This window comes from Phytophthora infestans, genomic scaffold, assembly GCF_000142945.1.
Source record: "Phytophthora infestans T30-4 supercont1.27 genomic scaffold, whole genome shotgun sequence".
Lineage (NCBI taxonomy): Eukaryota > Oomycota > Peronosporomycetes > Peronosporales > Peronosporaceae > Phytophthora > Phytophthora infestans.
In genome coordinates this window covers 1,019,876-1,043,056 of record NW_003303732.1, presented here as the reverse complement: position 1 = coordinate 1,043,056, position 23,181 = coordinate 1,019,876, and the positions used below count along the sequence as shown (strand labels likewise).

Here is a 23,181-nt window from a genome sequence, read left to right as displayed (position 1 = left end):
GAAGTCCGACTGGCTCTCGTCGCGACAGCGCTCACGGCTCCACCGATATGAGTTGAAGGAGGGCCTCCTCTATTATCGGGTAGAGCCCACTGATCCTCCACGGGTGGTTGTACCCAACGACGAGGATCTGAAGTTCGACATCCTCGCGGAGGCGCATGACGCGCCCTCCAGCGGCCACTTGGGCCGCGAGAAGACCTTTCTGTCGGTCTCTCAGTCCTTCTGGTGGACCCACATGTACAAGTGGGTCGCCCGGTACGTCAAGACATGTGAAACATGTCAGCGGGTTAAACCCGCAGGGCACTCTTCGGCTCCACTACAGAGCCTGCCCGTACCGGCTGATTGTTGGAAGTCGATGAGTCTTGACTTCATCTTTGGGCTTCCCGCCGACGGACACGGCAACACCGGAATTTTGGTGTTCGTGTGTCGGCTGAGCAAGATGGTACATCTTGCTCCAGTTCCCGTCACTGTGACGGGCGAACAAACCGCAAGGTTGTTCGTCGATGGCGTGTTCCGCTATCACGGTCTCCCGGAGACGATTGTCTCGGACCGAGACCCGCGGTTCACTGCTGCGTTTTGGAAAACGCTGTTCCCTTTACTGGGAACTCGTCTGCAGATGTCCACTGCGGATCATCCGCAGACAGACGGCCAAACAGAGCGCGTCAATCGAGTGCTCGAGGACACTCTGCGCAGTGTGTGCGCGGCAGCGCCACGTACGTGGTCGACGCAGCTTCCAGTTGTTGAGTTTGCGCTCAACAACGCGGTGCACGCGTCCACGGGGTTCACGCCGTTCTACTTGAACGGCTTCCGCCACCCCAGAGTGCCTCTCACTCTTCGAGGAAACACTGACTCCTCTATTCTAAGTGGGGGAGAGGCTCGGAAAGCCCTTTCCTCCCAGGTCTCGGATGTGAGGCCAGTTTCGCTGCGGAAACAGGTGGAATCCTTTATGGATACCAAGCTGAACATTGTCAGCAGGGTCCGCGATGCCATGGCAGCGGCCCAGGATAGACAAAAGGAGTACTCGGACAAACAAGGAAGAGGAAACTTAAGTATATTTGAGATTGGTGACTTAGTGTTACTAGACACGAGGAACCTACCTCTTGACACTGTCAGCTCTGTCGGCAGCAACAAGCTGAAGCACCGCTTCATCGGACCATTAGCAATCCTGGCCAGACATGGTGCGTCGTACACCATCGACCTTCCAAAGTCAATGACGACGCACCCGACGTTCTATGTCGGACGTCTTAAGCGGTACTTTGACCCGCAGGGGTTGCTGACTCGCAGACCCCCCTTGACCCAGCTCCTCGAAGCGAGGGCCGGTCACAGTCGTCGACGAGGGCGTCGGAGCAGGCACCCAAGCCTCGGTCGGGACGGCAAGGCTGCGGTCAAGACCGTACGCCGGAGGGGCTCCATACGAACGGACCCCGGCGCCATACGCCGAGTACGCTGAGTACGCCGGGTACGCACCATACGCGTACGTCTGGGAGTGTGCCGCAGGCGGCTCCGGACGTGGCAACAAAGCCTCGATCCGTCGGATCATGCGAAAGGCCTCGTCCAGATCGGACGAAGAGGCCCGGCGGTCCACCCGCAGGTGCAGGCTCGCGACCTCTCGCTCCACCAGGTCCAGGCGACCCGCAAGACGAGCGAGCTCGCCCTGATTCCCGGTCTGGGCGGCAGCATTACCGCCAGTCCCAAGGCCAAGTGCAATCTCAAGCACGAGGAGACGTTGACGGAGGCGGTCAACCTCAGGGTCCCGTGTCGGACCCGCAGTCGGAGCACTCGAACGAGAGTGGCTCTCGGGAGGCGCCGAGTACTCGTACTCGTACGAGGGCACCTCCGCCCCTGCTTGACCGGAATGGAGAAGTCCACTTCCACGTGGAGCGGATCCTCCAGGAGCAACGGTGTCGCGGGAAGCGACAGCTCCTCGTGAAGTGGAGGGGTTATGCCCACTCCGAGAACTCGTGGGAGCCGATTGAACGGCTCCTGATTGACTGCCCGAAGGCTGTCGCAATCTGGGAACAGAAGCGGCGGCAGCTTCATAAGTAGTCCGGGGCTTCTTGCCCGAACGGGGTACGGATGATGAATACATACCGTACCCGCGCTCATCGTGAGCGCTAGAAGCCGCGCGCTTCAGGATGTCCCTTGTAGCATACGCTTGCTGATCAAGTGGGCAAACCTCACACGAAGATCACGCTGGTCCAGGATGTGGGACAGCTGCTGATCTTCATGGAGTTCCCATAACTCCGTGGGCGAGTACTTGAGAGTCTCCACCCACGCCCAGAACATGTCCTCACAAGAACTCCATGTGGGACAGTTCTCGGGCATAACCCAGGGGTATCCCCAAACAGGATAGAGACCACCCCGGGTCTCGGGCTTCTTACGACAAGTCGTGAAGTCCTTAAGGGGAATGCGGTGTGGCGCGAGAAGCACACACCGAGCAGCCTCCACGTTGTCGACGAACAACTGTTCTTTCTGAACAAGGGCTCGTTCATAGATGCCCCTAGAAGTGTGGCCGCCCACAAGGCCACGAGGAGCGACAAGAAGCTCTAAGAAGAGGTCAGCCCCAGAGCTCTCCTCGGGAGGCCAATACCCTCTTGAGTTGATAGCAGCTCCCTGGCTGACGGGTGCCGCCACCGAACCCCCACGCACACGCTGGGCAGCTTGGAAATCCTCCTGCTGCTGGTCGAGGTCATTCGAGACCTCCCGGGGCTCAACAATGGCACCCTCCTCTTCCTCTTCTTCCTCCTTCTCCTCCTCTTCATCCGAGGAGCCGAAGAGACTCTGATAGGAGCGTCGAGTCTCCTTCTCCTCGCGGAGTGGAGACTTAGAGGCGGTACGCTTCTTTGAGGGCTTGGCGCCTTCGGCTTTAGAGGCCTTAGCGCGCGCAAGACCCTCGGCAAGCGAGAGACGTTTGCGAGGACTCCCTTCCTCATCGCCACCGGCTTTGGGAGTGCCCTTAGCCTTAACGGCCGGACTCTCAGAGCGCACAGAGGTCCTGGGACTGTGATCACCGTGATCACTAGCGGACGACTGCACGCTGTCTTCTTTGTGCTCACTGGGTACTGGGCTGTGCCCTCCCACAGAGCCCGCAGGAGCATCATGAGTGCTCTCGAACTCGGCATCGTCCTCACTGCCCGAGTTGAACTCATGTTCTACGAACCGAGGGTTCGGACGATTGTCTGAAGACGAGGGCGACGGACTGCGGCGCCTGCTTGCGCGCTTGTCCGCAGCCGCGTCACCCGAGGATCCGATCGCCTCGGAGGCCACCTGAGTAGCCTCCTTGAGTGCAGAGCCTTTGCCGTGAGGCTTAGTGCTCTTGGCCTGCGCCTTACCGGCTGCAGCCTTGGAGCGTGTCTTAGCACCGCTCTTAGCAGTGCCACGAGGCATGTTAACGGTCGAAGTGGAGACCTTGACGAAGAGCGCACAGGTTGCTGCTCGAGGCTCTAACTGTAAAGTGAGCCTCCGCCGCGCTCGCGCGGCCGAGTCGATGGTTTTCGACTTTGAGAATGAGAGTTTGTGACGAACATCTCCTTCATTCTGATTGGGCGGTAAACCGAAACCTAAAGTGGGGGAGGATGTAACGGGGTACGTAGCACTAAGTGTACCCTGGTTACATGAAGTGTGACACTTCACACTTCAGGAGTATGACATGTCATACTCCGGGATATTTGGTACAAGGTACCAAGGTCATTCAAAACCAACCATTGGTTAAATGACATTGCATTTCTATAGGTAACTGATAGTTTGTATTAACCACAAACTTAACCTACCTATAAATATACTCAGTTTACAATCTACCTTATTTAGGTCACTTCGCTCTCTTTAATTAAAGAGGGGACCTGTGAACTGCCGTTCACTGAGAGTTTGTATACTCTCGGAAGATAACTTCCTCTAGCGCAAGGTGCTGTGTGACCCCGTCACAACACCCCTGCTGGCACAATAGGGCAAGAGGTTGCGGTGGAGAAGGTGTTTGAGGAGCTCCTCACTTCAATAGGATTATCGAAAGTCGATTTAGATGACATACATAAAGGTCATAGAGAATTAGCTAGTCTCCCGACCCAGAACATACTCATTGCTAACAGCTTTTTCGATTTACATACAGACGAAGAAAAGCAACAAGGCGAGAGCGGCGGATGGACTACTAGCAAAATCGACAGCGCTAGGGTATTTTTCACAAGTTGTGAACATGCTTCGCGAGCGCTACACCAACTCTCTTGGCGACTCTAAGAGAATTGCCAAGATTCGGGACAAAATGGCTAGTTACATAGAAGAGAGGAATTTGTGCGCAAATGTAAAACCAATGACGGTCCTGCGTGTAACGTGGATGATCTAAGTGTACTCGTTGGGTATCTAATTGCGAAAGCTGACGTGGCTACCGGTTTAAAGTCTGTACATGATGCGGCTCTATTGACTATGATGTGGCATACATTTGGGAGAGCTGTCGATACCTGCTTTGCACGTAAGCAACAGCTTTCGATTTCAGCTTCTGACGATCTTTTCCTACGCATTGCCCGGATCAAAACTTCTATGGTTCAAGGCGTCTCAATATTTAAGTCCCCGGAGAGATGGCAGCAGTGTATGCTTCACGCATTCGGGTTGCTGTTTATCTGCTACGATGAACCCTTTGAATATTTGTTTTCGTTGGCACCTAATTCCGCAGAGTCCGACCTTCCTGGGAATAAACCGTATTCACAAGAGGAAGCTGTTTTGTACTGGGGTCAACTATTAGAAGACGATAACAGCACGTCAGAGCCGCCCCAAAAGCGAGAGAGGAAGAGACCAAATATCGTAAGTTATTTTACCGAGGTCATTAGAGATTCGCTGAAGTCGATGCCTCCTGCTCTCAGCCAAACGGTGACGCTGAATATGACCAGCCACTCCATACCGCTGCGTACGCCAATGCGTAGCCGAAGCTGTCGATTTTAGTGAATTTCTACTCGCGGGGCTTGGCTGTTGGAGTCACTAACCAAGACGTTTGCCTACATTGGGACGACAACAAAGGAGGATCAGAGCGTAGCCAAAGTGTTAGCAGGGTACCAAGCTCCAGACCTACCTGTGGTAACGCCGACAATTCGTGACCTGCAGCAGCGTTTGACGGTACTGGAGTTTGGTCAGCTTGTAACCCTTTGAGACAAGCTGTACCGCCACGTACTTGGTTTCCAAGACGCTCGATTTAATGTCGCATTGGACGTCGCTGATTGCACGTTTGCATCGCTGCTAATGCACATGGATGAGGTTCGCATCGACATCGAAAACACCACCAGCACCTCGGTCCCGTCGCGCTACATGTACGAGCTGCATCGCGGTATCGCCTCTTCCAACGCTCGTCTTGGCTCCTGCATCCCGATACGAACATGCTGTGAGTGGGGGGCGTACTTGAGAGCTCACTGGAAGACGGTAAACCACGTGCCGCTTAGCAATGCTGTCGCTGGTAACGACACGCTGCTATCATCCACTCTTAACAGCATGTTAGCCCAGCTTGTGAACATCAGCGAGCGACTAGGTCGCCTTGAAGACTCGCAAGCCCAGATGCAGAGCCAAGCCTTAGGGAGTACTCAGACGCATCAGCAGTCGCCACAGCTGCCTACTGCTGGTGAGGTTACCGTCCCAGCTTTAGCGTCAGCCTCCACCCTTGCTGGATGCCTGCTCAACTGGTACACTAACCACATATGGCAAACGGTTAAAGGTAAAAGGAACAAAACCAGCGTGCCGAAGCAAAGGCAGCAGTGAACATAATGATGGTACTGTACCAGAAGCCATACTAAGTCCCAGAGCAGCCTCCACGAGCCGCGCAGCTTACAAGGTCTGGAAGCACGTAGTCTGGGAGCTGGCACTCAAGCTGGATACAGCCGCAAACCAGCGTCTCCACGCCTTCGACCAAAGGAATTCAACTCGCAAATCTTCTCCACTTCGCAAGAATTGGCGCCTGCTGCGTACAGCAGTTGACTTGGATTAACAAGCCGTTGGGCAGCACAGTACAGCAAACATAAGCACGGGCAAACAGCACTCACCAGCATCAACACCATTAAACGGCAGTTCACCACTGTAGATAGCTTAGCAATCAGTACAGCCTACATTACAAAGCATCACACACCACACACAATGCACACAACATGTTACAACACACAGTACACATCATAGCAGCACACGCACAGCACAACACAACACTGCAGCATACGCACAACACACAGCACAGCGCGCCCAATCCAGCAATACACATGCAAATGCACATTTCAGCATGTACATATATATACCGCATCACACGCGTCGCTCCATAGCACTCCACACAGCACCAGCTATTACAAACACATCATAGAGTACAACACAAACACAATCCACGCACCACAGCTTACAACTATCTGCCTCCGGCTAGTTTCGAACCAGCGGCCTGGATACGTAGTCTCCCGCTCTACCGCTGAGCTACGGGGGCGTTGGGGTCGGAGAAGGCACGCACTGTGGTCTGGAGCTGGAGCTGTGGCTGGAGGCTTGAAGGGTACGCCTGAAAATCGCTGAATGAACAGCGAAGAAGACTGTCGCAAGGTAGCCATCTATTTGCAATTCATTGAATTGCCATTTAAGCCTATCCACTGTCATCCGGAAATAATAATCTGACCGTGATTGGCCGGATTCCATCCGGCATGACTCAGTCAGTCCGTACGGAGACCATCCGGACTGGTGTCCGGAATGGCCCCCACAAGCAACATTTACCTGGGTGACATCACTTGTGCAGAGGATATCAGAAATACTTAACCATTATCCTTGCTTAAAGGGAAGTTGGGTGTCAGATACTAGCTGAAATGACAGATTATGCAAGTTTAGAGAAGAAAACTCACTAAATTAAGTATGACAATCTAGTGTAGATCTTATACAACAAGCGTATCAAGTGCTGAAGCATTATTATTAAAGTTTGAGCTGAAAACGTTATCTGAAAATAAGAAGTTAGAGTTTTGAGTCGCCTCCTAGAACTCTGGATATAAAATCCAGAGAACATCGATAACTATCTGTATTGACGATTTCGAACGGCTTGTACGCTACTCCATAGTTGTAAGTGTTCCAAGCTATCAATCTTTGGCCAGAGATATTGTGTTGCTCTTACGAAGCATATCTAGCTCCTCTGTATTCACTAGGGCTGCAGCATCGGTTAGGAATTGGTCGGTAGCAGAGGTTGGAAAATAAACTATGCTTTTAAATTTTCGTTTTCAAGCTCAGCAGTATACATTGCAATACAGGACTAATCAATAATATTGTTTTGACCAATTATTGCAAAAAATAAGTTAGCCACACTTTGATATTTACCTAAATTTATATGTCAGTAAATGGCAGATGCGTAAGATCACAGTAAATTACGACGAGCCGAAGTAATTCAATCAGCGTGAATGTTGTCCGAGCAGACTTCAGCTAACACTGAGCGCAGATGATGCCTTCAGCAATGATGTCAGCATACCATACCACCAATATCCCTCATGTGACCGCAGTGCGACTCGCACAGTGTGATCGCGTATTTATTAGTACTATATTACGGTATACTGGAGTGCAGAAGTGGTATACAGTATTGTGCGTCAATAAGGAACTCATGGGAACTACTATCCTCGTAAGCATGATACAGAACAAATTGACAAGTATATGCACTTTGAGTATACTGAAAAGTGCGGCAATAAGGAACGCATGGGAACTTTTACAAAACATGTTGTAATACCGTATTCCTTATGTGATTGGCGACAGTCAAATTCTTGAGGTGGTCCAGCCTTTCTGCCAGCATAAAAGATACCTGCATAAAAAAAACTATATAACATGCTCAAAATTATATTGGTCGCCAAGCACATAAAGCGCGACGACACGAAATTTGAATCAATTTGATTGGCTGCTGGATTTGTCGCTAATGACCGAGCGTCGCCAATCACATACGGAATACGGTACATGTATCCTAGTTGAAAAGTACCTTTTTCTGACACTTTGAGTACGATATACAATATATGGTACTGTAAAGCCAATCGTCCTATTACATGTAATACGTATACACACAGCAGTGTAAGCCAGAGCAGAGAGACAAATGGTAAGGAGGCACGTACATGTACATCGACTCAATGCATGCATCAACACTTCTCCAATGTTCTGTAGCAACGGAATGTAGAGCATGTCGCTGAAGTAGTACACGTACATGTACTTCAACGGCTACTGTAGACAAGCGTCGGACGCTGTCATCTCAGCAATGCGACAAGCTCACGAGCTCTCAGAATACCATGAGCGAGGACTTTGCCGCAGAGCCTCTGCTACCGACTCAGTTACTGTAATCTTGGATTGCTATCAACAAATTTCTGAAATGAGATGTATGGCATCTCCACGTAGTGCTTGTAATCACCCAACAAAGTACTGTACATTGCATGTATGTAGAACAGTTCACAGTGTGAGCTTCACAGTCAAAAACGCGAAAGAAATTTATCTGGTGGCCGCTCCCTGCGCGCGTCGAGCGCTGTGAGCCACAAAAGGCGCAGCTGCGCGCTTGATTCAATTGATTCCAAGCGGCACACAGTGTGCCACACTGTACTGTACCATCGCGGATTTTACATGTACCGGTGCGCGGAATTGTGCCAGTGATGAACGTTGCAAGGAGTATTAATCGCTGCGTTCGTTTGAACTTCATCTGTTCAACGACAAGTAAAATTGCACTTGCCTGAAGCAAACCAATCGCCACGTGGACGAAATCTTCTTTTCCTCCTCCTTCCTTTGAGAACGCACCAATTCAATTTGCATGCTTCAAATACCGGTAAATAGATTGTTGCCGAGTGCATATCGTTTTTATACACGTCCGTGATCTTTTGTGTGTCCTATTATTCTGATGCCTACAATTTTTCACTCATGGGGCCGCAAAAATATACTAATTCAGGCGCTGACGCTTGATCTCCAGCAGCGCGTCCGAGTCGTCGGCCTTCCACTGCTGCGTGGAGCTCCAGGACCCCGTGGGTTGCTGCGCGTTGGCGTTGGAGGGCGTCGACTCGGCCATCTCGACGTTCTCGCGGTCCTCACTTGCCGGCAGTTGCTTCTTGTCCTCGGATTTCTTTTTAGAGAACACGAAGCGGCGGAGCACTTCCATGCCGGCCTCGTCCGTCTTAGGCTCGTTACGCCGCTTGCCGTTGCCCGGGCCTTTCAGTACAGCGCCGGGCAGAGAGCTCATTTCTTCCGCGAGCTCCCAGATTGCGTCATCCTCGGGCATATTGCGCAACAGCTTGGCAAAGTAGCCGTACGCATGCGTGCGCACGTGCACGGCCGTCTTGGTCTTAACAAAAGTCTGGATTTTCTTCCACTTGCGACCGTAGCGGTTCAGCCCCTCCATGAAGCGAGCGTGTTCGTCTTCTGTCCAGCGTTCACGTCGCTTATTCGTTTCACTCGTTTGGCTCACAGGTGACGCGGCGCCCATGGGGCTTGGCAACTCGTCGCCCATAGAAGACGACGTGTCCATGTTCATTGTAGTGTCCACACGCGATGGCGCGTACGCCGTGTAGCTGCCTTCCATGGGCTGCAGTGGCTGTGGCGGGTACATAGGAGCCATCATTTGCTGTTCCGGCTGTTGCATGTGCATTTCCTCCTCCATTGGCGCCTCAAGGGCGGGAGCGGGGGCGGCCGTGGGCTCGCTCGACCGACCCATTAGGTGCAGAAGGTTGGTACGCGCCAGGATGTCGGCGAAACTCGGTAGACGACGAGGCGCTTGTACTGGCGCAGGAGGCGACGGGGGAGTCAGAAGAGGGGCCTGCTGTGGCGCGGCGCGACTCCGGAAGCTCGCGGAGAGCAGGTTGGACACGCTCATACGCGGCGCTGGCTGCTCCTGCGGCAGTTTCCACGCCGGAGACTGCTGCGTGAGTGCGAAAGGAGGCACTTGCAAGCGCGGCAGCTCCTGGAAGCGCACGGGGTGCTGCGGCGGCGGCGCCTGCATGTGCATCTGCGGCTGGTAGACCGGGTTGTAGCTGTCGTTGACGGCGCTGCCGGGCGCGTTGGCCAGGTGCTTGTGTGCCATCTCCGAGTACTCCGACATGCTTCCTGTCTGGCGTGGGTGGCTAAGCGGGGTCTGATTCAGAGGGTTCAACTTATTGATAACACGCACGCACACTCACACACCCGCAAATACTTGCGATCTTTGCGGCGAATTGCGGAATAAATGCGTGCAGAGGGAGAAAGTGGTTGTGCCATCGGTGTTGCGTCTTTGGAAATTCCAGTTGCATGATCAGGGGGAGGAACCCCTCTCGCTTCTCGCTTCTTGGCCAGCCTAAGGTTTTACAGTAGGTACGGAGCGTCAGCCGTTTTTTGACTGACGGTTTGTATGCAACGGTGGGCGCGAGCGATTGCAGAAGAGACTTCAGGGTCTGTCTTGATGTCAGCGCTGGTACATGCACACGCCGGTGTTGTTGCCCAGATGGGGTGTCATCAAATTGGCACTGCGGTATCCGATATTGTATTATTTAAAAGTATCGGACCGATACAGTACTCTCGTTTTGCCTGGCCTTGAGATGTAACAGCCTGAAGGCACCAGAGAGAGCGTTTGAAGCCCCCGCTGCAACATACACATCCAAGTGTATGTTGTTTCGAGTGTCTTCTGTACAATCCAGTGTTAATATCGTACTGTACCCGTGTTTGAGGCACAGGTTATAAAAGGGGAGCTCTTGTCCTGCCGAAGAAGTCCTACAAATCAGCCGCAACACATCTTGCATTTTCGGGCACTGTTGATTCGTGGCAAACCATTAGGACGGCACATTTTTGACATTTTTTTCAGTGCTTGCCACGAAGACGCCTCGAAACGGACTGCTGTTTCTTAGACCCTAAGAAGCCCAACTCGCCACAGCAACGGCCCATTGCCTTCCGACCCTGCCTACTTGCAACGAGGCAAGTTGCAACGCAGTTTCGGAAGGCTGGCGTGATTACCTCCACTATCCACTAGCATGCGTCGCTTGAGCAACGGATTCGCCGTGCATGTACAGTATACGCCGCTGACTCGCTGCCGTCGGGTTCATTCCGATTTGTCCCAACATCCGACTGTGTGAGAAAATTACGACCTGGAAGGTTCCGGCCATGTCGTTACTGCAGGAAGCCTTCTTTCGGTTTTAGAGAGGGGCTGGGTGCTTGCAAACGGAGAGCGAACTCTTGGCTTGCAACTTTTGCCAGCGCCTTCGCTCTGTGTAATCTCGAGTCGAGAATCTCGACGCTGGCGAGCAGGCCGTCGATCCCGGCGTCGATCTGAGCCCAGCTGCGCGATTTGAGCCCGACTTCAAAACCAGGAAAGGAATTCTCGACACTTTCTTGGGTGGTGGACCATCGGTTATTACGGGTTTCGAAAGTGACTCTTTGGCCGTTTTTTAGCACAAAATATCCACTTTCGCAGGAAAAGGTACGCTGTACCGGTCGAGATACGGACCAAGAGTGGCACGATTGCATCCAGCAGCAACTGAAGCAGAACTTTTTGGTGTGTCCCGCAACACTGTTGCCAACAGCATGAATGCAGACACTCGACCACTCTCGCACTGATTGAACTTTTGACACGAGGTCCGTTCTCTGATCGCGAATTGGTGCTGCGATTGTATCGTTATTACATGTATAGCGACGGCTCTCTGCTGGCAGCACTTGTAGATTTAAGTGCTTGCTTGTTACAGCCGGCGTATTTACCATCGGTCTTGTTGTTTGGACCAAACATTGGTCCACGTTCCAAGATCCCGTTTGCACTTGTGTACACTTTGACTCAAACTTCTGGGAGCGAGATTGGAAGCAGCGGCGAGCGAGCTTGACAAATCGCTCTGGCACTTGTTGTCACGACATTGCCCGCGGTCCCTGCAAATCAGAGACACGAAGCCGAGACGGAGCAGGAGTTGTCAACTCGGATCCGTGGCTGTTGCTGCTTGCTCACTGACTTCAACAGCGCAGCGACCTACACTGTGCAAATCTCTGCGTGTCCCTACAGTATCTCGACACGCGCGGCGTTGACGTGCGTCAATTCGGTTCACGGCACTCAGTATTCGCTGCGCCTGAGCGGCAGACTGTGGCGACACTTTTACATGAGCACAATTGCACTGAGATGCTGCATTGCGACACCACTGGCTGAGAACGTTCGTTGTCGATTGCCGACACTCCCGCATCGTTCGGGATCAACATGGCTGCAGCTCTTCAACGACGACAACTACAACGACGACGACGACGCCATGTTCTCCTCGCTCGTCTGACCCGCGGTACGCGACAACTGCGCTTGAGGTCGTGAAGACCGCGAGCGCTTTGCCCAGCATGATGCTGGTCATGAGGATCTTCGTCATGTGAAAATTTGCGATCCTAATCAGGAGCTTGTGTGTTGTACCAGAAACCTCTTAACCTATACCTAGGATTGACGGACAGCCAAACAATAGAGACGAGCCATTGACGCAAAAACCAGGAGAGTGCTTTCCGAGCCTGTAAAACTTAATGTGCTGATCTAATAAAAGGTCCATAGTATCGAGGTCAACATCCGTCTTTAGAAATGGATCCCTCGGAAGAGTGCCCGCCACATGTTCAGCAGCAGCGATGAGGCAGACCAATCAGCGTGCGGTTCCTTATTTTTCAAACTCGGTATCCGCCGCGCGCTCCACCGTTCGCTTCTGTCTCCAAAGCACGCTTCCCTCCTCTATACTGACAAGGAGACACAGCCCCCGCCGCTGCGAGTCTCTCCTTCGTTCCCCGATCGCGATCCACTTCGTACGCTCCAGCACCCCCCCCACTATGACCACTGTGGTGCTTTCTCCTTCTTCTGGGCCTGCCAGCTCGCCCGCTACGGTTCCTAATGGCAGTAAAAGCGTCTTGATGAGTGTAGCTGTCGACACAGCGGCTACTAAGGAAGCGAAAGAGGCGCCTGCGTCAGACTCCGACAGTCCAACCAGCACTGCGATAGATCTGGGTCTAAACCAGGTGGAGGACGTGGATGTCCAGCCAGAAGAGGAGGATCTGGACACTGAGAACGTCGAGTGGAAAGCTAACGGCGTCACGGACGACAACGTCGTCGCTACTGGTGAACAGCGGCCGAACAAAAAGCGAAGGCGTGTGTTCTTCGAATGTGCAGACATCGTGGAGTTCGAACCTACAGTGTACACGACGAGTGTCACGTCTGGCGGCGTGCCCGTGGGCTTGTCGCTTAACGAGCGATCTCGATCGCGACGACGACTGGACTCATTCGAAATAGAGCGAGCGAACGAGTACGTATGCGTTAGCTTAGATACTACGTCTGTATGCTGAGATCTTGTGTGTGTGTGTGTGTGTGTGTTCTACAGCCGCGTGGGACGACAGAACTACATGGAGGAAGGGTATCTAGACCCGCAGGAACGCGAGGTTATTCTGAACAACGCAGGCTGCGAAGAGCCCGTGATCGCCTCAGTGGAAGCTGAAGTGAACGCCATCATCCAGAACAGACGCGAGTCCAACGAGATCGACTTTGACTTTATGTATGGCTCCAGCGAGATGGAGGAGGACGAGGACGGCGAGGAGGAGACGGAAGAGGCCAATGAGGTGGCGTATGACAACGCTGGAGAGGAGAGCGAGGAAGAGCAAGAAGACGCGATGCAAGACGACGTGGCAACAAGCGACGAAGGGTCCGTCGAGCAGGACGAGCAGCCCACGGTACATCCAAACAGGGACGACGTACTGGAGGCTGCGTCGATATAGAGAGCGCAACGCCCTTGGCTCTGCCTGCTCCGCGCGTGTACATATCGCCTCGTCGTCCTATAGTCGGGTTTTGTCCATTTTGTATCTCTTTTTATTGGCTAGCGCTCGCTTCGACTGGCCGCAGTCACCGTATATCCTCAACTCAAATACAAGACACCGTTAATGTCTTTTTATCTTCCTCTTCTTGACTTGTGCGTGCTGCCTTCGGATCTTGATCTGCAGCGTTGAGGTCGAGGGGATCTTGAAAGCGGGCGACCGGTTCAACTCCTGGTCATGTCGGATATGAAATATTTCAGCCAATCATCGAGTACGAACCGGTTCGATCTTTTCTTCGTTGGTCATTAGCTCATTGACGTTGCCACTCGCCGCTGTACAACCCGCGCTCAAGCTTTCGCTAGCTTAACAGACATCTCTACACATATTCGCAATGGCTGCAGCAAGTGAAGTACCGCGCAAGCTTCGACGTGCCACCTGTACGTTGCTGCCTAACTAGTCGCTGATATCAGATCGTTTCTGCTTCTAGTTGGGCTAAAGTTATGCATTTTTGCTGCATTAATGCAGATGTAAAGGTTCAGGACCTCACGCCAGGCTCGCAAGGACACAATCTAGTGCTACAGGTGGTTTCTATTGCCCCAACGGTGGAGAAGAAGCGGTACGACGGCACCATCTCACGTATTGCCGAGGCGGTGCTGGCGGACGAGACCGGATGCGTCACGTTGACTGCGCGAAATGGTATAGCGATCATAGCGCTAGTTAATGCTAGATTACGGAGACTAACGCGAGCCTTTGTGTGGCTTTGACAGACCAGATCGACATGCTGAAGGAAGGACTTGATGTGGTGGTGCGCAACAGCAACGCCGACATCTTCAACGGCTTCATGAGGCTTAACGTGACGCAGTGGGGGAAACTGTCGCCACATCCGGATGGTGTGGCGTCTACACCTCCAGCGCCGCCCAAAGTCAACACGGACAGCAACATCTCCGCTGTCGAGTACGAACTGGTTACGGTTGACGACGCCGAGGAATGAGTCGGCGCAGAGCCCTGCAGGGATAGGATCAGTGTATCAGTGTAGTTGCGTACTAACGCGTTAAAACTCGAACACGCAGAGCTGCTCCACGTTATCCTGATGCATCGGCAACTTGAAGGTGTTTTCACCTGAAAATGCAACTCTTTCGCTTCGTGTTTTGGCATTTGATACTATGTGGTGTACCTAGACGTGAGTGCCGGCTCAACCTGAATGTTTCGCATATATGAAAATGTATGGTGCTCCAAAACGTAAAGTGTACGTAGCTTCCCGACCATTAATTCCAAAAAGTGTTGCCAAACGGTTGGCTTGGGCTTGTTGCACGAGTTTGTGGCAACAAGTGTCATTTCTGAAAAGAGAGAATTCCTAGTCAACCATGGGTGTCCGTACCAAGACCGTGAAGGGCTCTGCCGTCAAGATCATCGAGAAGTACTACTCGCGTCTTACTCTCGACTTCGACACCAACAAGCGTGTGTGCGATGAAGTTGCCATCATCCCGTCCAAGCGTATGCGCAACAAGATTGCCGGTTACATCACGCACCTCATGAAGCGCATCCAGCACGGCCAGGTACGCGGCATCTCGCTTAAGCTCCAGGAGGAGGAGCGTGAGCGCCGCATGGACTTCGTCCCGGAGGTCTCGGCCATCGACACGGAGAACATCGAGATCGACAACGACACCAAGGACCTGCTGGCCCACCTCGACCTCAAGTTGGCCGGCGTGCACGTGCCCCAGGTATGATATCACTCGAAGGAGAGACAATGCTGGAGCCGATGATGACCATTTTCGTGTGGTCGGAGCGGTGGACCCATTGCTGCCGACAGTGCAACGCAGCTATTGCTATGGTGTCTGTGTCTGGCGTTAGCAAAGCAGAGCTCTGTCTATAGCGGAGCCTGCTGTAACTCGCATGTTGCAGTGCTATGTGCATTGGTCGCCCTCGTTTCATCGGCTCCCTCAGTGTCAATCCAGTCTTTGGATCTGAGGTTGAGCACATTTTACTAACTTAACTTTTTTGTTTGTTTCAGCCTAAGGCCCGTGAGCAGCACCACCACCACCGCAACTAAGTATCTTTTACCGGAAGGCTTACGTTGCTATGTGCTGGATGTAGCAGGACAACTGCGTCTTATCTTTGAGAAGACTGTGGTTTTGCTATCTCGATAATCCCATGGACAATTCTTTCTTCATTTGCCATTCGTCATTTTTCGTTTTCTAAAACTCTGTTGATTGTTTCATGATCATGAAAAATTCATCCATGTCAATTTCGCCGTCTTGGTTCTGATCGAACTCATCAATCATGGCCTGAAGTTTTTTGCAACAAGTTAGAAAAGTCGTGTCAATCTAAAGTGTGAAGTTCTTTACTCACTTGCAACTCGTCGTCGCCAAGGTTTTCACCCAATTCTTTTGCCACCCTACGCATTTTCTGTCATGAACCCATTTTCATGCAACACGCAACTCGATTCAGCTTCAATATTATCAACAGCAAGAACAGCTTATCGGACAAACACACACCCGTAGAGTGATTGTGCCTGTTCCGTCTTCATCGAAAAGCTCGAAAGCCTAAAGCAAATGGATACAATCAGTCTGATTCCATGTCTGTGTCTGTGTCTGAGGACGTAGGGTCGTGAGGCGAGCGGCCCAAGCGTCCTACCCGCGCGATCTCCTCATCTGGATCCCTCGCCAGCACTTTTCGCCGCACTGTTACAGCCACATGATGCGTCAGTTTTGTGTGTATTCTTGCGTTTGGCAAATAAAAATCTTACTGATCTCCATGTAGTCGTTAAAGTCCACGCGACCACTACGTTGCACATCCACGTCTTCCACAAGATCCAGCACCTCTCGCTTGGACACTTGGAAGCCCAGAGCACGCATCAACACCTTGAGCTCATGGTAGTCGATGGAGCCCACTTTGTCAGTGTCAAACAGCTCGAAAGCTTCTCTGAGCTCCTTCTTCTGTTCCTCCGGAAGCTCCTGCTTCACTCTTCGGCCTGTGCGAGCCGTACGCGCACTGCCAGATGTTCTGGAGGTGCGACTTAGTGGATATAGAGGAACGGCGCCGTCTCCGCGCTCCTGGTGGCTGCGGTGCACGCGTGTAGAGCTCATCGTCGCTTAGTGACTCTTCGCACTTCAAAAGCCTTCATGGAAGTTTTCATTGGATGAAATTATGAAAAATTCAACGGCACGTGGATTGGTAGAATATCAAGTATATGATCAATTTAGACGGGGAGCCCTTCGCGCCATTATCTTTTGCAAAGTGCCAATGGAGACGGCGGCCTTCTCCACGGGCGTGTCGATACAGTACCCCACCGGCCGATCGGCTGCAAGTATCACATCAAAACACCCCAACGAGCGAGTGCAGTATCCGTTCCCGTGTCCTGCGGTCTCTAAAACCTCTTCTGAGCGTCAATACAGAGCCGACACTGAGACATACAGCGTGTGTCAAGAACTTGCGTATCACTTTGCCTGTGAGAAGACACGTCGAGCCGTGCAAGAATTATTACGCAAAAGTAACGACACGAGCTATAGCCATGTACTTCGATTCTTCGAGAAATATTGCACTCGCGACGAGGCAATAGCAGAAGCCAAAGAGTCGACTACAAGAAGTGCATCGCCATCCGGTCGACGTCTACGCGACCCCAATGCCTCCGTGATCTTCCCAGAGCTCCACGCATTTCCTACCGCTGCAGTGATTGCCGGGACGGACGCAACGTCCAGTGATCTATGGATTGAGCCTCTAACGCACAAACTACGACGGACCTTCCCTCTTTGTATCAAAGTCCAACGAGATGTAGCAACAGCTCGACGATTCGTCGAGTGGCTCGCTGCAAGATTGGCAAAAATAAAGGCAACAAAACAACGAGAGGAGAAATATTTAGCGGGGTTAGTGGAAAAGTTCGATTTATTGCCATTAGACCAACCTCCCGTCGCTGTAGGAAGTGTCGGTCATCGGATAACCAGACACCAACGTGCCAAGCCTCCGGGTGATACAGAAGACACCCAGGACGATGAGAAAGACAAGGACTACCACAGTGACGACAGCTTTCTCTCGAGTTCCGAGTCCGAAAATAGTGACGATGATCTTGATTTCGGTGAAAAGAAAGGGAAGAAAACTAGACGGAAGAAACACGTGTCAGTGGTGTATAGTCGGTGGACGATGACCAAGCTACTGACGACTATACAGCGAGATATCGACGAGCTGTTGTCTCCGCACAACGGAGATACCAGTCGCGAGTTACTCGCGATGCTAGACGAGCTGGTTCTTGACAGACTTCAACAAGCCTTGACGCTGGTGAGGATGTTTCACCCTAAAGACGACGAGATGGTGATGCAGAGTATAGCGTGTCTTGACGAAGCCGTGACATGGCTACAACACAAGATCGTAGCGTGTCGAGACGTCGCTGTCAAGATGCTCAACGTGGCACCGGCGACTAGCTCGGCGTCCGTCCATATTGGCAACTCTGAGATGTCGCTGGCTAAAATACTGCAACGAGTGTATCTGCAGTATACTGCGCTGTTGCGTGAATGGCCCCTGGATCGCGAATCGATCAACGATCGCCGGGAATCCGTCAAGAAAGAAATGCTCAAACACGAGAGCTATTACGTGCTAAAAAGCGACGATACAGCGTCTTGTGCTCAGCCGTTTATGGTGCTGTGCATCGAGCAACTTGAGGCCTTTTCGCAACAAGTTTTTGGCGATTTCCTGGAGATTTGGACGCATTTTACTCGAGAGAATCGGCAGTTTAAAGCGACGAGCTGTACGCTCGGGTTTGTGCTTGGGGTAGCGTCCGCGACGTCCCCAGCACTGCGTCGTTTGGATCTTACGGTTACGAACCGATTAGAGTTACAGTTCTTCTCGCTTGTGGACTCCCGTAAGTGCTTTGACGACGTGTTATAGTCGCTGGTTGTTAAGGCCAAACTGCCTCTTGCTCTAACGGGTCAAGTGTTGCGAGCTATCGCCAGTCGCCATCGTCGTCTCCCCAGTGTGCCACGTTTGCTGCTGGCGTTGCGTTTTCTATTGTTCACGCACTTTCGACGTTGTCCTTGGAGTTTCCTGGCACTCGCTATCGACGATTTAGGGGAATCTCCAATTGTGGCTGCAGCGGAGATGACGCCGTTACCGCAGCGTCTCTCCATCTGGCTGAAGCGACAACGACGACGTTCAATTCATGCACAAGACAGAACAGAGGAGTCTTCTCTGAGCTCGTGGCTTGCGCTGTGCAGCGACTTGGAGCTAGCAGACTTGGCCTCACGAGTTACGGTAACGGATACTGTAACCGAGGACTCGAATTGGGTTACGGCATTAGAGACTGCGCTAATGAAGGAGCGACGACGACAAGCTCAATGGAGATTGGGGTGGGAGTGTTTCCGCTCGTCTTGTTCGTGGCTGGACGTACGCATTGATAGCAACGTGAACGACCTGGACAAGCAGGAAGACGTGGCAGTAACGCACTTGGCGTTAGCGCTTGAAGGGCGATTGGGGAAATCCCCACGCTTTACGGAAGTACTGCGACGCTTACAGACATGCGATTGGGTAGTTCTGATAGGGATGATCCAGCATTGGAAAGTCTCGTTCCGTGTGTTTGGCTCACTGGAAGACGACGCGATGGAGACGACTCTAAACGAGTTGGCGACACTCTGTGCCTATGCCAGAACCGAGAAGACATCAGCGAAGATGCTGTTAGCGTTACGGGAGGAGATCGTTACGGTGTTTACCACGAGTCTCATCTCTGTCTTGCTGCATCCTCCTGCTTCAGCGTCGATGTCTCGAGCTGATAAACTCGTGGCCAGTTGGTCGACGTTGAAGGACGCGACTGTATTGGACGAAAGGTTACGGTTCGAGTACCACGATCATCTCCGTAACGCATTGCAGGACGCTGGTATTGGCGAAAATACCGCAGAGAACTCGTGGGTACACGATGTAGGTCTGGCGTTCCTCTTCTATCAGGAGAGCGCCAGTGCGAGTCTGAGTCTTGGAGAATGGTTCGAGAGCTTCTCGTCCGAGCTGAAAGAGGAGACCAATTCGAAGAAGAAGACGGCGGATTTTAGAGACGACCCAGCGATTAAAGCTCGCTTCGTCCGAGCCATCTGTACGCTGCGTCATTGGGGCTTTATCAAGAGTGACGCACCTCGCGACTCGGAGCAGGATTTCATCGAGAAATTGGTCTTTATCTGAGCATACAGTTAGAGTTGAGATAGAGTTCCGGGGGAAATTAGAGCGTTAGGGTGTTGACAACGATGGATAGAAATGAAGTCGGGTGCGATTTAAAGTAGGGAAGGAAGACTATAATACTGTCACAAAGAGCGGCCGTAGCTCTTCGGTCTCCATGCTCTCACGCGTGTCAAAAGTCCGGTCAGTACACTTAGTCGTCGCCTCGTTCGATGGCTGCACATACAGCACACAGATAGGTCAATTACAGGATCTTTAATGGACATTTTGGCCCAATGCACAGCCTCGTACCGCCAGTGTTGTAGTGCAGCAGCTTCTCGATAAGGTCCACGTGCGTCAGCACCATACGACGGCAGCAGTAACGCTTAAGTGACAGCTCGTCCAGCGCATCACGCTCTGTGTAGTCGGCGCGAAGCAGACCTAGGTACGTCTCCCACTTGTTGGCCAGCACCTTGCCGCACGTGAAGCAGCGCACAGGGACGATCATAGTGTCCTCCGAAGGCGAATAATACCGAGTGACGGCTGCCAGTGGTCACAAATATCATTCCTACGTATTATTGGACGTAAATGATAAAAATATATAAGCGAATCAGAAGACGTTTGATATTGTACCAATCCACATGCGATATCTCGATAAAGTACGTTTTTAAAGATTTGCTTCTTTTTGTGGCTACGGAAAACCAAGGATTTGACAAGCAGCGAGTGCCTCTGGGAATGTGATAATGGCGGCGGCGGAGGAACAGCAGCAGCCACAGAAGGCTTGTTCCGGCGACGAAAACGCAGCGCATGCGGCCAACCAGGTCTCGTCGAAATCGGTGCAGAATTCGCAGATAAATGGCGTTGACAAGGTGGAATCAGAGCTGCACTCTGGAGAAAACAAGGAAAATACACCAACGCAAACAGCTACAACACTCGATATTAGCGCGTTCGAGTGGATGGAGAAGCAGCATCGTAGTGAGCTCCCAACTACCGTTAATGGCAATGCAGCGGCGAAGAACGAGAAAGATACAGACAACAGAGCACCAGATCCGTCGGACGTGCCGCACCCAATGGACGTGGATGATAATAAACACGAGAGGGAGACAGGGACAGTGAATAACAGCGAGACGCTCGTGCAGGCCGCTTCTGGAGCTTTGAAGCTTGCGGAGTCTAAGGAAATGTCGATGGATAGTGGCGCTGTTTCCATTGGAGAGCAGAGTGATGGTAAGAGTGATGGTAAAACTGACGTGGCGATGGAGACGGTGGTTATGGACGTGGATGGCGGTGACGAGGCTGCGAATGGAGCTCATAGCGTGGAGACGGAGGTGGATAAAGACGATACGGAGCCCAAATCCGACGCTGTGGCCCACAAAGTGGAGGCAACTGTTGCAGCTGAGTACGAACAGGTCCAGCTATCGGTCGACACAGCCGAAGACTCTGAGATGTCTACAGAAGACGTGTCTTTGACCAACGAGGACCAATTTGGACTAAATTATAGTCCTGGACTAATCGATGCGGAAGTGACACAAACAGTAAACGATCTCGTCACGTCATTGGCTGAAAATGTATTTTTGGCCGAAACCGTAAAAATCGCCACCAGCCCCTTAATGCCGCATCTTAGCGCGGACGAGGCCATGGAGCTGCTCGACTTTCACCAAGGCGACGACCACGAGCTGCTTCCGGAACATGATACCGGTACCGACGCCGATATCGAGCCCGATCTGACGGATCACCGCGAGTATCAGTGGTTTGATGGCGACGACGACGACGACGGGGCTGCAATTGAAGCTCCTACGGTACTGGACGTGACTTCCGACACCACCGACGACGTTTTCGGCTTCAACGGCGTCGATCTGACAGATTTACCTCCCAGAATCGATAACAATGCCGATATCAACAGTGACGGGAGTGGAGATACCGTGGTGATACCGGACAAAAGCAACAGCTCCAGCTCCAGTTCCAGCTCCAGCGGTTCGTCCTCCAGCTCGTCTTCGTCCTCTAGTAGTGTAAGCTCGTCCGATGACGAGCAAGTGCGTGTGCTGTCCAACAAACGCCACGCCGCAGCCAGTTCCGGTCCTCGCAAGCTACGTAAGTATAAAAAACAAAAGCGAGAGGCCGAGAACCAGCCGCAAAAGCGGTTTAATCGTAAACGCAAGATCCCACAGCCCCACATTCCGCCCGAGTTTCGCGTTTTCGAGACGGACGCGGCCGATCCGATCCTCAAAGGATTGTATTCTATACGGAACAATCGACGTGCGTGCTTCGTGGGCAACTGGGGCTTCAGTGACGAAGCGTTCCAGAATTTGGACAGTGTTAGTCCCTTTGAATACACATCTCGTACCCGCGTGCTGCAGTCCCGACGAAAGGACGATAAGCGTCCGGTGTCGGGCAAGTACGCGGGTTTCTTTAAGTTGCGCCAGTTTGATGGCAAGTTGGTGAAGATCCGAGAAGATCAAGTGGAGCTGCAGTTTCTGCCCATGCCAGCGTCAGACGCTGAAGAGGACGAGGAGATGGAGGAATATGACAGTGAAGAGAACGGCGAAGACCCAGTGCCGAGTCGCTATACGGTGCTGGGCAAGGGCAAGAACCGCTTTGGGCGGTTCTTGATCCGAGGCTATTTGAACCCGGAAGACGGCAAACTGGTCGTTAAACGCAGGTATTTGGAGTGAAGAACAGACTTGGAGTGCTAACGAGAAGAAAATGTGAACCTTGAATTGACATTATGCTTTTTTTTTAATAATTACTACTACAGCTACTTGATGTGCATGCAGATGCTACTGTTGCGCATGAGATGCAGTAAGCCAGTTCAATTTCTGGTAAGCATCTAAGAAATATGGTTTGATTGTAATCATCAGCATACCCATGGACAAGTTTTTTTTAGTAAATAAAGATTTAAATGGTCTCATATTTTTTTCGGTTGAGCAATAGTCTGATACCGGTGCGCTTTATCAAAACTGTTTTTGCATAAAGACAGTTGCACTTTTGAAACTGCAGTTCTGGCACAGAAGCTGCATTTCGTTCAACTGCGCCCGCAGCTGTACAATCAAATTGTGATGAGTTTACCAACGCAAACATAAGGCATTGCTTGCTCGTGTAGCCTCGTGGCTGCATTAGTGTTGGTACCAAGTTAATACCTTTTACCGTTAATCAACCCCCTAATACATGTACCAGCTAGTACTGTGACGGGGTCACACAGCACCTTGCGCTAGAGGAAGTTATCTTCCGAGAGTATACAAACTCTCAGTGAACGGCAGTTCACAGGTCCCCTCTTTAATTAAAGAGAGCGAAGTGACCTAAATAAGGTAGATTGTAAACTGAGTATATTTATAGGTAGGTTAAGTTTGAGGTTAATACAAA

The 23,181-nt window shown here is 51.9% G+C and overlaps 8 protein-coding genes across 8 annotated transcripts; 5 read left to right on the top strand and 3 right to left on the bottom strand.

Moving 5' to 3' along the window:
• Window positions 1–8,794: 8,794 nt before the first annotated feature.
• On the bottom strand, window positions 8,795–10,129 carry PITG_12749 (uncharacterized protein; the record flags this gene model as incomplete). Its single annotated transcript, XM_002900093.1, has 1 exon — window positions 8,795–10,129. One exon carries the CDS (start codon window positions 10,022–10,024, stop codon window positions 8,873–8,875), a length of 1,152 nt encoding a protein of 383 aa, XP_002900139.1.
• Window positions 10,130–11,061: 932 nt separating this feature from the next.
• Window positions 11,062–12,284, bottom strand: PITG_12748 (uncharacterized protein; the record flags this gene model as incomplete). The annotated part of the gene is made up of 3 exons (XM_002900092.1): window positions 11,062–11,230; window positions 11,647–11,808; window positions 12,199–12,284. 3 exons carry the CDS (start codon window positions 12,282–12,284, stop codon window positions 11,062–11,064), a joined length of 417 nt encoding a protein of 138 aa, XP_002900138.1.
• A 174-nt stretch (window positions 12,285–12,458) lies between these two features.
• PITG_12747 (uncharacterized protein) lies at window positions 12,459–13,792 on the top strand (the record flags this gene model as incomplete). The annotated part of the gene is made up of 2 exons (XM_002900091.1): window positions 12,459–13,193; window positions 13,269–13,792. 2 exons carry the CDS (start codon window positions 12,724–12,726, stop codon window positions 13,657–13,659), a joined length of 861 nt encoding a protein of 286 aa, XP_002900137.1.
• A 228-nt stretch (window positions 13,793–14,020) lies between these two features.
• Window positions 14,021–14,780, top strand: PITG_12746 (uncharacterized protein; the record flags this gene model as incomplete). The annotated part of the gene is made up of 3 exons (XM_002900090.1): window positions 14,021–14,132; window positions 14,221–14,391; window positions 14,463–14,780. The coding sequence occupies 3 exons, from the start codon at window positions 14,087–14,089 to the stop codon at window positions 14,684–14,686; spliced, it is 441 nt and encodes a 146-aa protein (XP_002900136.1).
• Window positions 14,781–15,039: 259 nt separating this feature from the next.
• On the top strand, window positions 15,040–15,879 carry PITG_12745 (40S ribosomal protein S17, putative; the record flags this gene model as incomplete). Its single annotated transcript, XM_002900089.1, has 2 exons — window positions 15,040–15,416; window positions 15,707–15,879. The coding sequence occupies 2 exons, from the start codon at window positions 15,060–15,062 to the stop codon at window positions 15,743–15,745; spliced, it is 396 nt and encodes a 131-aa protein (XP_002900135.1).
• Window positions 15,880–15,890: 11 nt separating this feature from the next.
• On the bottom strand, window positions 15,891–16,781 carry PITG_12744 (caltractin-like protein; the record flags this gene model as incomplete). Its single annotated transcript, XM_002900088.1, has 5 exons — window positions 15,891–15,980; window positions 16,045–16,101; window positions 16,191–16,238; window positions 16,330–16,376; window positions 16,442–16,781. The coding sequence occupies 5 exons, from the start codon at window positions 16,779–16,781 to the stop codon at window positions 15,891–15,893; spliced, it is 582 nt and encodes a 193-aa protein (XP_002900134.1).
• A 157-nt stretch (window positions 16,782–16,938) lies between these two features.
• On the top strand, window positions 16,939–19,851 carry PITG_12743 (uncharacterized protein; the record flags this gene model as incomplete). Its single annotated transcript, XM_002900087.1, has 3 exons — window positions 16,939–16,965; window positions 17,038–18,572; window positions 18,639–19,851. The coding sequence occupies 3 exons, from the start codon at window positions 16,939–16,941 to the stop codon at window positions 19,849–19,851; spliced, it is 2,775 nt and encodes a 924-aa protein (XP_002900133.1).
• A 716-nt stretch (window positions 19,852–20,567) lies between these two features.
• Window positions 20,568–22,493, top strand: PITG_12742 (uncharacterized protein; the record flags this gene model as incomplete). Its single annotated transcript, XM_002900086.1, has 1 exon — window positions 20,568–22,493. One exon carries the CDS (start codon window positions 20,568–20,570, stop codon window positions 22,491–22,493), a length of 1,926 nt encoding a protein of 641 aa, XP_002900132.1.
• Window positions 22,494–23,181: the final 688 nt, after the last annotated feature.